This window comes from Eleutherodactylus coqui, chromosome 9, assembly GCF_035609145.1.
Source record: "Eleutherodactylus coqui strain aEleCoq1 chromosome 9, aEleCoq1.hap1, whole genome shotgun sequence".
Lineage (NCBI taxonomy): Eukaryota > Metazoa > Chordata > Amphibia > Anura > Eleutherodactylidae > Eleutherodactylus > Eleutherodactylus coqui.
This window is the reverse complement of record NC_089845.1, coordinates 65,274,454-65,291,464: the sequence shown is the minus strand read 5'-3', so window position 1 is coordinate 65,291,464 and position 17,011 is coordinate 65,274,454. Positions and strand designations below refer to the sequence as shown.

Below are 17,011 nucleotides of genomic sequence, written 5' to 3'. Positions count from 1 at the left end.
TCAGTGAAGTGCCGGATGTGGCACTGTCGTTATTTTTGTTGTTTTACTTCTGTGATGGACCCGAACAATGGAAATTGCAGCACAAATGTGATTGAAGCTTCATTGACTGTTTACATGATGCACAGCTTAATATATAGTACCAGCTGTTGAGCAAGAAGAATATTAGTTGAGGTGCTTAGTTGGCAGTTTATTAGCTTCTTAAGAGTTGAGAAAACCTTTTTTTTTTTACAGTGGAAATCTTGAATGTCCAATACAGACCCCTAACACTTATTCTTGAATTAATGCGAATAACTGCAGCCATGCTGCTTTCCACAAAGGGGGTGCACTCCATATTGAGGCTCATGATTTTGGAATGCATTTTCTAGCAGCACATATGGATGTGATATTCAGGCTTACTTTTGGATTTATAGTATATGCTTGTATAACAAGTAAACTAGTAAATGTTTGTATTTTATGGGTTATGGAAACCTTTGTACATGAAAAACCAATGCACACACATCTTACTAAATCGCTGCAGAAAAAGTGATTCACTTATCAGTTTGTTTTTTTGCACTCAGTTTTCCTTCTCATGCATTTACAAAGCCTCATACTTGGTTTTCATGTTTTCCTACATTCAAGTTTCTGGCTCAGAGTGTTTTTAGCAGTGGTCAGCTGGTCTCTCTCATGAAGGTTCACAAGCTCAGCTGCCCCTCACCTCTCCTCTTTAATAGTCTATGTAGCATAACCACGCTCACTCAGTACTACACAGCTATCTCTCATCCTTTTTTGAGTATTTGCAGATCCCGTTCACCCTCACTGTTAAAAGGAGCAGAAAATTCACCCGAACTGATTTACAGCCCTCTGTAATAGTAGTTTTCTCTGCTCTCTGTCTGATCTCCTCCTTTATACCCCAGCACTGTTATACAGCCCTCTGTAGTAGCTCAGTGGAAAGACAATGCACATAACACAACAAAGAGCGGTGTAGGGGAGGAGTCAGTCAATTAACTGTAACTGACAGAATCTTCTAAGATTTCTGTCCTCCAGGCTGCAGTGCCATGGAAAACAATATAAGCGTAGAAATCGAACAATTAGAAATTTATAATACAATCAATTGCAAAAACACATTGATTAAAAGAGGAAAAAGAGCTCAAAGTTCTACACAGGTGTGCATAGCCTTTAAATCTATTGACTTTTTCTAGGTATAAATGTATACGTTTGTGTTTTATTCTATCAGCCTATGGTATAACGGGAATTAAAAACGAGATGCCTGACTGAGAACCCAGAACAGTGAGCCAAGCGCTATCAATCTGTAGTATTAGTCTTGGTAGAAGTAGTGCGGCTGATGTAATTTGTTCAGGTTCTGTTGGTCTATTTAAAGAACCTCCAGTGAAGTGCGGTACACACCATAGCTCACCCCCCACTCCCCATGACAGAAGGGTTAAATATGGCAGCGTAGCAGAGATGTATTTCAGCACAGTACAGCATTTAGCACCACTTGGCTGTCGGAGCGCTCTTGAACAGATAGCTTTTCATTTAGCCTCTGCTCTGACAGCACATGCCCTGGATAAGTGGTATAGGTCTGTACAGGTGAAATCTATTCTCACATTTGCCTCAGGGGCGACTGGACTGTAACAGAATTTTTCAAACCCGTTGGGCCCAACCGCAAAGCGGAGAATAAATGGCTGACGTGCCAGGCCTCGACAGAAAAATCAATGCCTGGTTATACAGACATGACAGACCTAGGCTGCAATTTTCCTCAGCAAAGGCATTGCATTTAGTACGGCTGAGCTTGTGCAAGCCTTGTCTGTTTTCTGCCTTAGATATAATAAATATTAGAATTTTTTTTAAAAATTTTTATTCCGCCTATGTTTCATGCCTTCATTTGTGTTTTTTTTAATTCACATAGGAAATTTTCCTGTAACGTCTGCGATAGAAGTTTCCGAGAGAGATGGGCCCTGAACAACCACATGAAGCTGCACACAGGCGAAAAACCATTTAAATGTACCTGGCCCACATGCCATTATTCTTTCCTCACAGCCTCTGCCATGAAAGATCATTACAGGACTCACACAGGTCTGGTAGAAATTATGTGTTCATTATCCTGCTGGTTATATATAAAACTCATTTATGGGCCAGTAATACTTTTGTTTTTTTTAATTAAAGCAAAGATGTTTTAACCAACACCATTAACATAAACATGGAGAGAGCAGACATTGTCCACTTTGAAACATCCCCTTGTATTTCTAGATGCTGTAAATGAAAATTGAATCTTTATGGTGCCTTATTTTAGTCGGGGAGATAAATGCTCGTTTCGCTCTCTAACCATGGCTACAGTATCGCTACCTCTTCTTACACTTTGCTTATATTCGTCGTCTCTCCGTTCTCTTTAGTTCTATTTGTTGCAGTTTGTTTATATTAATTTGTGTAAATGTTTTTGTTACATTTTTATTCACTTTTTTGTATCAAGTTTTTTTTTGCTTTTGACCATTCATCTTCAGCCGTTGAGTTCATCATGTTGTCATGATGAGTATCCTAAGTTATTTAGTCATTCCGGTTTCTACTGTCCTCTATATAGCCAGGAAATTGTTAACATCTGCTTCACTCCTATAAGTATAATTAAAAAAGAATGAATGAAGCAAGAATGGCCCAATCCCTGTATTGTAATCCAGATGCTCACCTCTTAGGAGAAGATTCTAGGTTAAAAAGTTCTTTATTGAGAAATATCCCAAGCAGTTGGTGGGAGGCCGGGTCTATTTAGCTCCTCTGTCAAGGGTGTTGACGATTTAAGGTCTCCAGCTTGCCCTGAGAGATCACTTATATCGAACCGCAGATGAAAAGCCAGTGCAGATGTAATTTATCGTCGGTGTTTCCTTCTAAAGAATAATTGTGGAGACTTGGTTAGATCAATAATATAGATTTTTGTTGTTAGGTCTTGTAGTCTGCACCATAATGAGAGAGAGGGGACAGTGGCTGTTTTCTAATAGAATATAAAGGATTGGTTTCCGTGTCTTTCTGCATTTGAATGCAAAATGGTACACTTGAAACTAATTCAAGGTGTTAAGAAAAAATCCACTTTCCATCCTGTCTGTGCCATCATGTAAACGTTCTATGTGGTTACCTAAAGCAATTATTCATTTTGTCTGTCCAAGAAATTTTAAGGTTACAAGTGTCGACAGTGTAATAAAAGTACTCACAACTAGCCAAAAGCAATCTCTGTCTCAAAGCCAAGACTCTTTAGAAGTAGTGTTTTTCAGATCTTCATGCTCTTCACAATGGCTTGGGAGTTCTATCATGTAGAGCTAAGAAAAGCAGCGTCCCTTTCATGAGGCAAGGGGAGAACTTCAGCCTGCAGTTGTGTGGGGATTCTAAGAACAGGTGGCACATTGTAGAACATAAGAAGTAGCAGAGGAGCAGCTCTTCGGCGCTCGTCCCAAGATGCCATAACTTTATTTACCGCTTAATGTTTCATCTATGAAAATAAGAAAAATTGCCGCGGTGATTCGGCCGATGCTTCTAAATTAAAAGGACATTTTAGTCGAAAAAAAGCCCTCATGAATTAATATTGGATAAATATATACAAAACATCTTCAGGATATTTACATATTGACCAGTTAACCCTGAAAGGGGAAACCTTTCATTTTGCTTTTTACGTTAACATTTTAGATGATTGGATATTAAAAATAAATAAATGCAATGGTGATGGAATTTAGTTAGGCCCGTGCAACACTATTCTTGAGCAATGCTCTTCCCACTTTTGAAAAAAGTGGACAGGGCTTGGTGAAGCCTCCAGTGGCTCAATTTACTATCATTTACTCCAGAGACTGGCAATCATTGGAGCACAAATCTATGTAAGCTCATAACTTACATTACTGTATGTCACAACCCAATGGACTGAACCTCTTGTCAGTGCTGCAGGTCTGGCGTGGAGCGAGCGCTGCGAGGGGAGAAGCTGTCTGCAGCATAGAACGGCTTCTCCTTCACAGCTCCCAGGGATGGCAGCCTACGAGCAGTAAAAAAATAAAAATAAATGATATGTAATAGTCACTTAAATTAAACTGTAATATAGGAACAGAATAGTTGTGTATGCTGCTGTTCTTTAGTAAACAGGTGCATAGCGGAAGAGGGGTTCTATAAGAAGAATGTACAGAATAGCCTAATAAAACCAATTGCAAAAATGCTTAGAATCACCCATTCTGTAGATTAAAAAATATGTAGATACTCTTTAAAGGAAAGAAAATGTTTCAAATTAATTCCCACTTTTAATGTGTCTGTTGATGTAATAGTTAGTGTTCCAGCCAAAGAGGATTGTTAACAATAGTCATCCGGCATAGCTGCTATGGCTCTATGAAGAACAGAAATCATGGCACTAATGTGACTATAACACTCTGACAGGTCCAGACATTGACTGTGCAATTTGGCTGCAAACCCACAACGAATATGTGGCAAAATCCATATATGTTACATGAGGATTTTGTTGTAGATTTGGCCACAGATTTCACCCTACCTCATTGCAAAGGGTGAGGTCCATAGTGAAAATCCATGCTATTACTGCACAAGAATGAGTATGCTAAAGATTTGAAAATAGTCAGTATGCTTTGATTTCTGTGCAGAAATTTTCATGTATATGTAGAACAATTAAAAAAAAAAAACCTCCTCCATTTGTTCTGTATTGTAAATTGTAGCGGGAAAGCATAACATATCAGCTGGATATCCACCATGTCTAGACTTACCCTTATAGATCAGGTCTGCCTTCACAACTAAAATAAAATAAAAATAGTTAAATAATCTATTATTTTGTATCCACAGCTCCTAGGAACACCTTTGTGTCTCCATGGTTACAAAATACAAACTTTGTTTAATCTAATCCCACAGTCATATTTTCTTTTTCATTCGCCCCCTTTTAATAGACTGTAAGTTAATAAGAAGTACAGAAGAGATGGTTGATTGGAGAAACCGACTACACAGGGTTTGTTTGGAGTCTGTTACCATGGGAACATAAAGGTTTTCATAAGAGCTGTGGACATAAAACAAAAGGATATTGTACAAACTATTATGACATTAATATACTTCACAGACTTCTGAGATCCAGTCATATAAGTATACGTACAGTTACAAACGTTGTTGTGTATCTTTGATTAATAACAAATGGGCATATATCATAGATTATCTTTTTTGTCAAGCCATTATACATTGTCTAAACTTCCAATGAACACATTACCTCTAAACTGCGCAGAACCATACACATGAATCTAATTGGTAGTAGTATACAAGTAAATGTAGTGCGCAATGTATCAGAGCTGAATTTTGAACCCTTGAATCTTTATCATGCTTCATTGTTAAAGGGGTTTTGTCATTAAAAAAATAATACTTGCCTATGCTTACACAGGCAGACTCCCTACTGCATCTTCTCTTTGCCGATCTTCTCCAGTCCCCTGGATCATCTTCTTGTTATGATGCGTCCATTCCTCACATTCTTCTTCCTGACGGGCAATAAATGCTACGTCACTAGTGACGTAGCATTCATAGCCTATCAGGGAGTGCCGATCCGTTGCCGAGATTGCATGCATGCAGGAGAAGGGAGAAGATCGTCCGGGAGAAGATGCGGTAAGGAGTCTACCTGGGGAGGAATAGGTAAGAATTGGATTATTTTTTTTAATGACAGAACCCCTTTAACCCCTACCCTCCCTATGACGTAAGGGTACGTCATGGGAGCAGGGTACTTGCCGCAAAGTGACGTACCCTTACGTCATGAGAATAGCGTGAGATCATGACAGATCTTGCGCTATTCGGTAGTGGGATCCGGCTGTCACTGATGGCCAGCCTCCTGCTGCAACAGCGGGGTCCATCGCCCCCCGCTGTTAACGCCCTCCCTGCTGCGATCTAAGTAGATTGCGGCAGAAAAGGTTTCACAGAGGGAGTGCACTTCCTCTGTGACTTCAGCCAGCTCTCGCGATGTTATCGCAGATACCGGCGTCCTGTATTGCCATTGCCTCTGATTGCTGTAATAAGCGATAAGGCATGGCAGGAGAGAAGTCCTGCAATGTCTTATTATAGCCATCATCGGTGCTACAGTGCAAGTCCCCCAGGGGGACGAAAATAGTGTAAAAAAAAATAATATAAAAAAAAAAAACCCCCCCTTTTTATGCTTTTTCTCATATTAGCATAACAAATTTTTTAAATCCCACATATTTGGTATCGTTTTTAGCATTTTGCCTCCCAAAAAAAACAATAAAAGTGATTAAACAAATGTATGTACCCCAAAATGGTGCCAATAAAAACTACAGCTCGTCTTGCAAAAAATAAGCCCTCACAGAGCTCCGTCCATGGAAAAATAAAAGGACTTTAAATGCAGCGATTTAGAAAAAAAAAAGATTTCCAAAAAAAGGGTTTTTATTAGAGATGAGCAAGCACGCTTGGTAAGGTCAGTTACTCGAGAGAACCTTGCTCATCTCGAGTAACTGCCTTCTCCCCCGCTCCCCTCCGCTCTCCCCCGCTGCCCCCCCCCCCCCGAGCTGACCGTACCGAGCATGCTCGCTCATGTCTAGTTCTTATTGCAGAAAAGTGGAGAAACCTAAAAAAAAATATAAGAATTTTGGTATTGTTGTAACCGTACCGGCCCACAGAAAAAAATGTGTTTCAGTTATGCTGCATAATTAACACTTAAAAAAAAAAAAATCTACGGCAGAATTGATGCGTTTTCTCTCCTTACGATCATAAAAAAAGTAATAAAAGCTTTACAATATAATATATGTACCCAAAAATGGCACCAATAAAAACTACAGTTAGCCACGCAAAAAACAAGCCCTTATACGGCCGCATCAATGGAAAAATAAAAAAAGTTATGGCTTTTGAAAAATGGAGATGAAAATCTACCAAAAATCATTTGGTCCTCAACGCCAAAATAGGCTGTGTCCTTAAGGGGTTAATACATCATAGCAGTAGACTATGTAAAGGGGTCTTATGTTAAACAAGGGAAGTCCATCATGATAGCAAATGTAAACTTGACTCTGTAGCCTATACTTCTAAGCTATAACTTGGGCTTCAGTATCCATCTGGCTGGTTACATAGTGATTTCTGCAGTCCACTGGCAATCTGGGCAGAAGACTCATCTTGAGTAATTGTCGATCAGCGGTCTATACTAGGGAACCACCTACGCTCTCGACCGCTCTCCTACTTCACACGGTTACAATAAATACTACAAGTTCTGTTTGTTTTCTTTTGCAGTCTTGTTTTAGTGCTCCATATACAAACCATTATGATTAAGAAGACATAAAATTCATTTATTTTGCTTGCTAACACAAAAAATCAATGTAATATTCTACACAAACATAGCATGCGAGTAAATCCAAAATGTAATGGTATAATATGTACTTGTATTGTACATTTTAGACAATATTTAGTGTGCTAAGGAAGGCCAGATGTATGGGAATTGTAAAAAAAAATCAGGATATGCATAAAAACTGTTCAAGTGCATAAAGCAGCCCCATCTGGAAGGCATCTAACAGAAATGAAGTTGTACAAAACCATTCCATTGATAATAAAGCTAATTTTTATGGGTCTGACAAGTATGTAATTATGTTCAGTGGTGCTTTTCAGATTTTATCACAGTCAATAAACCGCAGTGGTAATTTCATTCCCATTTGACATATTTACATGGAAACATTTGATTGGAGGAATTAGTAACCCTGAAAGCCTTGATAGATATGTTTTAACGATCTGTGACCTCTACAATCCCACATCTGTTTATTGTTGCAACAGGCGAGAAGTCGTTCTTGTGTGACCTTTGTGGCTTTGCTGGTGGGACACGTCACGCCCTTACTAAGCATCGGAGGCAGCACACAGGTTGGTCATCTCTTCTTAACTTATGATAGACTCTGTATTTTAACTCCTCTTATCCTTGGGCCAGGTCTTGAAGGTGCAATGAATGCAGAAAAGGTCAATCTAATCAACATTGATGAACGCTATTAAGTTGCAAGTAACCCCTACATGAGATCTACAGACATTGTGGTAGAACTTGTAGAGCCCACTATTGTTAGCAGCAACTGCAGTATTAATATAACGATGCAGGACCATATGCAGATTATATTGGGGGTCCCCGTAGTATCACTGAGCTTTGTAATGATCGGAGTACATGTGTATGAGCAAATTATAACATGGGGAAGTCTCTAACAGTCTTATAACAATTTCTGAATGAGCTGGTTAATGGCAAATATGGCTGCCAAATGAATAATCACCCAGCTTTCCTGGTCCTAAATGGTCAATTTGAAAGTACTGCAGCAATATGAGCAGGACGGGATTTCCCACTTGGGGTAAAATGCAAGTGCATATCGGAGGGCACCAGGTGCTTGTGTTTGCCACAAACCCACTCCTGCCAGTCAAAGGAGGCACACATTAGCTCTTAGATATTAAGCAACTCCAGGTGCTCCTACTAGGGAATGGATGGCACTCTTGTGACTTCTGGTTGAGGGATGGGAGGAACTGCTGTGAATATTGGGGGGAATGACTGTTAGTATTGGGGGAAAGGATTATTATAGGGTAAAGAGTATGTGTTAGGCTGTTGTGATTTCAATGCTATTCACTACATTACCTTTTCCAATCATTGATAAGACTTGTTATAAAGTCACTTTGATTTGAAGGAATGCTGCCATCCAATAGATGGCGCTGTAGGTTAAAGAAGATTAAAATCGATAAATCGCCAGGCCCAGATGGAATACACACCCAAGGATACTAAGGGAACTAAGTGATGAGATAGCTAGGCCACTATACCTAATATTTCTAGAGACTATCAAGACCGGTGTTGTACCATTGGATTGGCGCATTGCCAATGTGGTTCCAATTTTCGAGGGGATTCTGAGAGACGCCATCGATGAGCACCTCAAGGAGAACAAGGGAATAACTCCTCACCAGCATGGATTCATGAAGGGTCGCTCGTGTCAGACAAATCTGATAAGTTTCTACGATGAAGTAAGCTCTAAGCTGGACCAGGGAGAATCTATTGATCTTGTATATCTGGACTTCTCTAAAGCGTTAGACACCGTGCCACATAATAGGCTAATATACAAAATGAGGCAGCTCGGACTGGGCGAAAACGTGTGTAAGTGGGTAAAAAATTGGCTCAATGATAGAAAGCAGAGGGTGGTAATAAATGATTTGTACTCTGATTGGGCCACAGTCACTAGTGGGGTGCCACAGGGTTCAGTATTGGGCCCCATTCTGTTCAATATATTTATCAACGACCTAATAGAGGGGCTGCACAGTATAATATCAATATTTGCAGATGACACAAAATTATACAATATAATTAATGCAATGGAGGACAATGTACGGCTACAAACTGACCTAGATAAGCTGGGGGCTTGGGCAGAAAAATGGCAAATGAAGTTCAATGTTGATAAATGTAAGGTTATGCACATGGGCAGTAAGAATGGATGTTACCAATATTCACTTAATGGGGTACCGCTAGGGAAAAGTGAAATGGAAAAAGACCTGGGGGTACTAGTGGATTGTAGACTAAACTGGAGTAACCAATGCCAGTCAGCTGCTGCAAAGGCAAATAAAGTTTTGGGATGCATTAAAAGAGGTATAGGGGCGAAGGACGAGAACATTATCCTTCCATTATATAAGGCACTTGTCAGGCCTAACATGGAATACTGCGCACAGTTCTGGTCATCGGTGCTCAGGAAAGATGCTGCGGTATTGGAGGGGGTTCAAAGAAGGGCAACTAAACTAATACATGGAATGACGGGACTGGAATACCCAGAGAGGCTATCCAAATTGGGACTATTTACTCTAGAAAAAAGAAGGTTAAGAGGCGACCAAATAACAATGTATAAGTACATGAGGGGACAATAAAAGGATCTCTCCCAGGATCTGTTTATACCCAGGACTGCGAAGGTAACAAGAGGACATCCGCTACGTTTAGAGGAAAGCAGGTTTCATCACCAACATAGAAAGGGATTCTTTACTGTTAGAGCAGTTAGACTGTGGAACTCTCTGCCTGAGGACGTAGTAATGGCAAAATCCTTAGAGGAGTTTAAAAGGGGACTAGATGTCTTTCTGGAGAGGAAGGATACTATAGGCTATAAATCTAAGGTTATTTGTCAATCCTGGTATACAGGCAGGTAGGAACTATTAGGGGTTGATCCAGGGAACAGTCTGATTGCCATTAGGGAGTCAGGAAGGAATTTTTTCACAAAAGGGCTAATTGGCTTCTGCTCTTGGGGTTTTTTGCCTTCCTCTGGATCAACAAAACAGGAGGCTAGACAGGCTGGACTAGATGGACATTGTCTTCATTCAGCCTTACGAACTATGTTACTATGTAGAGGTATTTTTCCATCTTTCTTATTTGCATAAATTTCCCAGATGAGCTAGCATGGCCTTATAAGTCTCCTTACTCATCTTTTAAGTGTCCTCACACCCCTTTTGGGTGGTCTTCTTGAGAGAGACTATACCATCCCCTGACCCACTCAGCCCTTAGGTGTGTCCACACACTTTTTGGGTGCTCTCCTTAAGGAGACACAACACTGCTTCATTGACTAATTTTAAAGGATCTGATGTCAAATACAAGTAAATTGGTTAAAATGCTTGTGATTACTTGGTATGAGACAGAAAATATAGACGCGACTACTGGATAGGAGAGGGGTCACTACTGTACAATTTGGGGAAAATGGGCGGACACTATTATGATTACAATCTCAGGAAGTGTGAACACACATAGGGGGAACACTGCTGTGCTGACACCACTACGGGGAGAGGGATGGAAATAAGATCTGTAAACTATAATGAAAGCCAAGATCTCAGATCTGTTCCGTTCGCGTTGCAATTTGATTGGATCCAGTACTACATATGAGCTACTAGGTGAGAGGCATATTTTGTTTCAAATAAGGAACATTACCCAAAGTATCAAGTACTGTGTGCTCTTCATATATCAGCATGGATATATCCCTGCGGAACAAGACTGATTGGCCATTCAGGAGTCTGGAGAAGCTGGATGACAAGCCATGTGGCACCTGTAATAGAAAATAGATGGCCCTATAAGGGCTCATGTCCACGGGCAAAATGTGATTTAAAATCCGCAGCGGATCTCCCGCGCGCGGATCCGCACCCCATAGGGATGCATTGACCACCCGCGGGTAGATAAATACCCGCGGATCGTCAATAAAAGGCATTTAAAAAAAAATGGAGCATGAAAAAATCTGGACCATGCTCCATTTTCGTGCGGGTCTCCCGCGGGGTCGGCTCCCGCGGGCTTCTATTGAAGCCTATGGAAGCCGTCCGGATCCGCGGGAGACCTAAAATAGGAATTTAAAGCATTTACTCACCCGCAGCGGACCGCGAAGCTCTTCTCTTCCTCACGGCCGCATCTCCCTTGCTTCGGCTCGGCGGATGTGCCCGGCGCGTGCGCGCGGCACGTCGACGACGTGCCGGCGATGTGCCGCCGGCGTAAGGAATTCATCCGCCGGCCGAAAAAGAAGATCCGGCCGTGAGGAAGAGCAAAGCTTCGCCGACCGCTACGGATAGGTAAATGCTTTTAAATTCTTATTTTTAGCGCTCATGTCCGCGGGGCAGGAGGGACCCGCTGCAGATTCTACATGTAGAATCCGTAGCGGGCCCGATTTTCCCCGTGGACATGAGGCCTAAGGCTTTGTTCAAATGCCTGTCATCTTTTTATGTCATAAATACTGGAAAGGAATCTGACGGAACCCATTAGTCAGTGGCTTTGTCAGGCGCTGCCGGATTCCGTCATTTTGACAGTTCCGGCGGCCTTTTTATTTTCATTCTTCTGTTCCATAATGCAACAGAAATGTGAACGGAGCCTAACTGAAATGACTGACTATGTAATGCAGTAAAACCTAGTTAGGTCATCACTCATACACATAAAATCAGTGTCTAGGTGCCCGTACTCCATGACTGCAACATATAGTACAAGCAGACACACTTAGCAAAAGCATGCAAGATACATTATTTAGGTCTCCGCCACACTAAGCTTTTTTTGGGCCATGTGCGGTTTGTGTTAATTCACGGGCAGCACAACGCCCCATTATAGCCTATGAAGCTATGCAGATTGAGGATTGAACTCCTTGCGTGTCCTATTATTATATGTTTCATGGATGAGAAATAGGACATGGTAATGTATGTCTACGCTCTGTGCCCATGTAAATCATACAGCACACAGACAGGTGCCCACATGCTGCCCAATGCAAGTTTTGCCCGAGCATCTCACACACGGTACGTATGCACCTGGAGTCGCCTCTCTTTGGGCCTAAGCTTCCAAAGGCATTTAGGAAAAGTGGGATATAGCTGTTTACGCTATTTGACATGGGTGAATATGGTGCATAACTAAAGTGGGGGAAAGCAGCCACTCCCTCCACACATGCAATGCAACACAAGCAGACTAAGTCTGCACTCACTACAAGTAAAGTCAATCTTCAGGTGCCCATGCTTGTAGTAGATGCTGACTTAATTTGGTTTTGTTGCATTGCATATGTGGAAGGAATAGTTGCCTTCCTCCATTTATGTCATGCACCCCATTTCCTCATGCGTTCTAAGCCTTACTTAGAGTATACAGCTGGATCCCACTTTCCCGGAGTGTATTTAGAGGCTCAAGCCCAAAGGGAGACGAGTCTGTCTAGTGTAGGGTCCCATCCATAAGATGTCACCATAACGTGGCAGATAGACTCACAGACTTTGATCAGAATGTGCACGGAGAACCTCACATATTATGTGCAGTAAATATATGAGTAATGTAATTTGGAATTCTTATGATTAATGTTTGTAGCGTTCTGTTGCAACTTGTCAGCTTGAAATGACTGAATATATTGTGTAACTTTTTGTGTACTTCTATTTGCCAGTGTATGTGTGGCATGATGATGATGCTTTTAGTAAATGTGGAGTGCATACTAGAGGAAATGAGGAATGTGATTTGCAGACCATGTACGTGTTTCCCCGAAAGTAGGGACTCTGAAAATAAACCCTACCCTGATTTTCGGGGAGGCTTGAAATATAAGCCTAACCCTGAAAATAAGCCCTGGCTACACAGCATAAAATACCAAAAAAGCAATACTTTCCTGGCGGTCGCCAGCCAGGTCCCTCACGCCGCTTTGCAGAGTTCCAGAAGCTTGCTTGCAGTCGACAGAACATCACTTCCTGGTAACGGAGTTCGTAAACCCCGCCTCCAGAAAGCGATGGCTCTGATTGGCTCAGCCAAAGCACCTGAGAACCAATCAATGCAGCGCTCGATGAACCAGTCACAGCAATTCAATGCGTATGCTGTGATTTTTTTTCTTTAAGCGCTGCATTCATTGGCTGAGCTGCAGTGCTTGAGAACCAATCACAGCCATCACTTGCTTGAAGTAGGATTTATGAACCCCATTATCAGCAAGCGGTCTTCTGTTGGCGGCTGAGGACAGAAGCAAGAGCTTCGGAGACCAGCGGGAGCGACCTTGGCGGCGCCTGCTAGGTAAGTATAAGAAATCCCCAAAAAATAAGACCCTGTGCCTCTTTTGGGGCAAAAATTAATATTAAAAAATGTCTTATTTTTGGGGAAACACGGTACATAAAAAGAAGTCGTGTAAAATATTCTACTATATGTTAAACTGGAATGGAAAAATGCTAATTCCCTTATTATGTCAACGCAGTCAGAGGTATGACTGTCATGTAAGGCACCTCAGTATACGTGACAAGATTGTCACCTTTCAGGTATAAAGCCTTTCTCTGTATACTGTATGGTATGTGGGCTGTGATACGGAACGCTCCCCTATAGTCATACAGTCTGTTACTCTTACAAACCACAACATATTATACCATCTTAAACAACTTCAGCCATTTAGCGTAATATTAATTGCAACTTCTTTTAATTCTCCTCCTCGAAGAGACATGTCTCACTTTTCTCCCTTACATGAATTAAAAGCTGTCTTTTCAACTGCGATCATAGAAGCACCTAGTCAGTTCATCATTCATTTGAAGATTGCTTTGTACTTCATAGGCTACACAGTCTTGACAGCTTCAAGAGACATCATGACATATAGTAGTATTTTGTTCAATCAACAGCATAGCCACCTCCAATTATACCGGAGATGATTGACAAATAGCTACCAAACGGAACTTCTGAATTATGTGACTGTCTCCTCGGTGAAGGATATATGTGGCATAAATGACTAGGAATTGTTTTTTTACTAAACCTGACAAGTAACATTCATTAATTATAGGGAAAGTAATAAGAGTGGATGCATCAGAGAGATTTTACATTGCCATTTTAACAAGCGCTACTCAATATCAAGAACAAAAATATTGAAATGCATTTTGGGATTGTGATTTTTTTTTCCTTTTTTTAATCTATAACACTATATGTCTGCAGCTGGTGGGGGGCATTTCACAGATTCATAAGAAATGTAGCTTTAAGATAGGAATCCTATAAAGAAAAATGACCTTTAACATCAATTGGAAACATTAATATAACATAGTAACATAGTATGTAAGGCCGAAAAAAGACATGTATCCATCCAGTTCAGCCTATTCCCCCCAAAAATGTTGATTCAAAGAAAGGCAAATAAAACCCAATGAGGTAGAAGCCAATTTTCCCCATTTTAAGGGAAAAAAAATCCTTCCAGGCTACAATCTGGCAATCGGAACAATCCCCGGATCCACAACCCTTCTGAAGTTATAAGATATAATATTGTATCGCCCAAGAAAGGCAGCCAGGCCCCTCTTGAACTCTCTTCTCGAATTTGCCATCACCACATTCTCAGGTAGAAACTTCCACAGTCTCACTGCTCTTACAGTTAAGAACCTACACGTAGAGGAAATAATGTCTCCTACTATTTGCATAAAAGGGCTTGAGTGCATAAAGCTGAAATAAAGAGCGGCATTTATGGTTTTCTTTTCCAGATCATGAATGGTGGTTTTGAACATTTAAGTAACCAACTTGTTTGGTTTTGCCCCTAAATTAGTCAGGAAAACGCAACCACAGTCGCCCAGTCTGAATCTCCTGTGTCTAGTCTCCGCTTCCTGGACCTCAGGGAGTGTGATATTGAGATCACCTATGATCACATCTACATTTTTGGTTGTTGGGCTGAGATTGTGTGAATTATAAACTGAAATATGGAGCCCCCAAACGAATGCAGATTTACAGTTGAAGAGGAAGTTGGACTGATGTTTGACTCCAGGGGATTGCAAATTCAGATGGTTCAGCCTTCCCAAGAAAAATGATGCGCTATGGGCTCTTCTGTACAAAGAATACTCTGTCAAATGTTAACAGATCAGCTACTCTATTGTACCTTTCCCATCTCCATATATATATATATATATATATATATTTGAAATTTTATTTTTTTTAATGTATATATGATGTCATATGTCTTTTATCACCTACATCTTGAGCTGGTGGCCCTGGCTGTAAGTGACGTGCTTCAATGAGGTCAAGAGTCTCATTTAAGTTGGGTTGACCGCCACTGGTTTACAGTAAACTTTGTTAACCAACCAAACCTCCTTTTTTTTGTATTTAAATTGGGACTTAGAACAGAACCAATACATTTCGGCCAAGCAATTTTTTTGTTAACATGCAAATGTATTTAATATATTATGATTTGCTTAAGTGATAGATGCTTAGTAGCTACATTTTAAATCAAGGATGGAAAATGTACTAGATGATTATTGTCCTGACAGTGCAGCGTCTGCGCTGCTACTGAAACTGAGAATAGGAATATTAAAACGATCAGCTACAGATGAGAGATTTTCTAGCTTTATTTCAATAATGTTCCCTATTAATACTAATTACACACTGCCCATTTAAAGTTCGCGAGTAAGCTCAGAGGCGGAGAAAGAGGAGAGGAAATGATCACAAATCTGTGAAGCCATCAATGAATAAGTGCTTGAGTTAATATACTGAAATAAAATAGCTGCTTGAAGTTTTAGTCAATTATCATTTTGATTCTTTGAGAACTGCTTCCTGCGGTTGAAGCCGAAAAATATAGTACACCAGCTATAAGAAATTCGGAATATGAGATGCATGCAAAAGTAAGCCATGGATTACCTTTATTTATGATTTACGAGATGATGTTTTGTTTTGTTTTTCTTCACCCCCCCCTCCCCCCCGAAGAAATTTGGTCATGGGAAAATAGAGAAAATAAATTCTTAGTGAGTGTTGTCATATGTGAGTTTAGGAATAGTCTTGGCTTCATCTCAATTATCTACAATGGTTTCCCAACATTGATGGGCTGTCCTTAGGATGGGGCATCAATTTTTGATTCAGAGGTGACATTCCGTTCCCTCCCTCCCAGCTCATTGAAGGGGCTGAGCACTCTAGTGAGCGCCTTTTTGTCCTTCATTATTTACATAGCCACTGCAGCTCATTCATATGTGCGACTATGTCTGGTGCTGTGTGGTCTTTCGATTAGCTTGACTGGGATGCAGTACAAAGCAAAGTCGCTTGTATATACAAGTTACACTGTTGTTGTAGGGTATGGTTCAGACTACACAGCCAGATTTCTTTTATAGCAGCAGATTCAGACTGTGCAATATTATAGGGGGAGGTCTAGACTACATGCCCAGCCTACTATTATGGAAGGAGCTCCAGTCTGCTATTTTAGAGAATTGTCCAGACTACATGACCAGACCTTTTGTTGTAAGGGGGTATCCAGACTCCATAGTCAGAATGTTTTTGTAGAGGGTAGTACACAAGCAGATAGGTATAGGGGGGCCTTCCATACTACGCAGCCAGAATGCTGATTTACAGGGTTTCTAGACTGTCTAGTAATTTTTACAGTAAAGAATCTGTGCTACATTCAATAATAAACTAAGATTAACATAGAAACAGGAAAAATGAGTCCTAAGCATTTGGCCACTTAAATGAAAACTTATGAGCTACAAGAATACTATATATTTCTAACGTAATGATGAGTTCCTAATTTATGCGATTCATCCTCTTCTGTAGAAGTCTACCATCTTTACATGTGATACATCTATACATGCGTACATTACCAAATGTAGATTACTATTCCTGTTAGGTCAAATATAGCACAACTTGACACATTAA

At 40.6% G+C, this 17,011-nt stretch overlaps 1 protein-coding gene across 1 annotated transcript in view; it reads left to right on the top strand.

The window, feature by feature from the left end:
* Window positions 1-17,011, top strand: part of ZNF407 (zinc finger protein 407) — a 488,252-nt gene that overhangs the window by 307,724 nt on the left and 163,517 nt on the right. Inside the window, exons 5-6 of the mRNA XM_066579487.1 lie at window positions 1,886-2,052; window positions 7,738-7,821. Of these exons, the coding sequence (XP_066435584.1) occupies window positions 1,886-2,052; window positions 7,738-7,821 (251 nt within the window). The remainder of the gene's footprint in view (window positions 1-1,885; window positions 2,053-7,737; window positions 7,822-17,011) is intronic.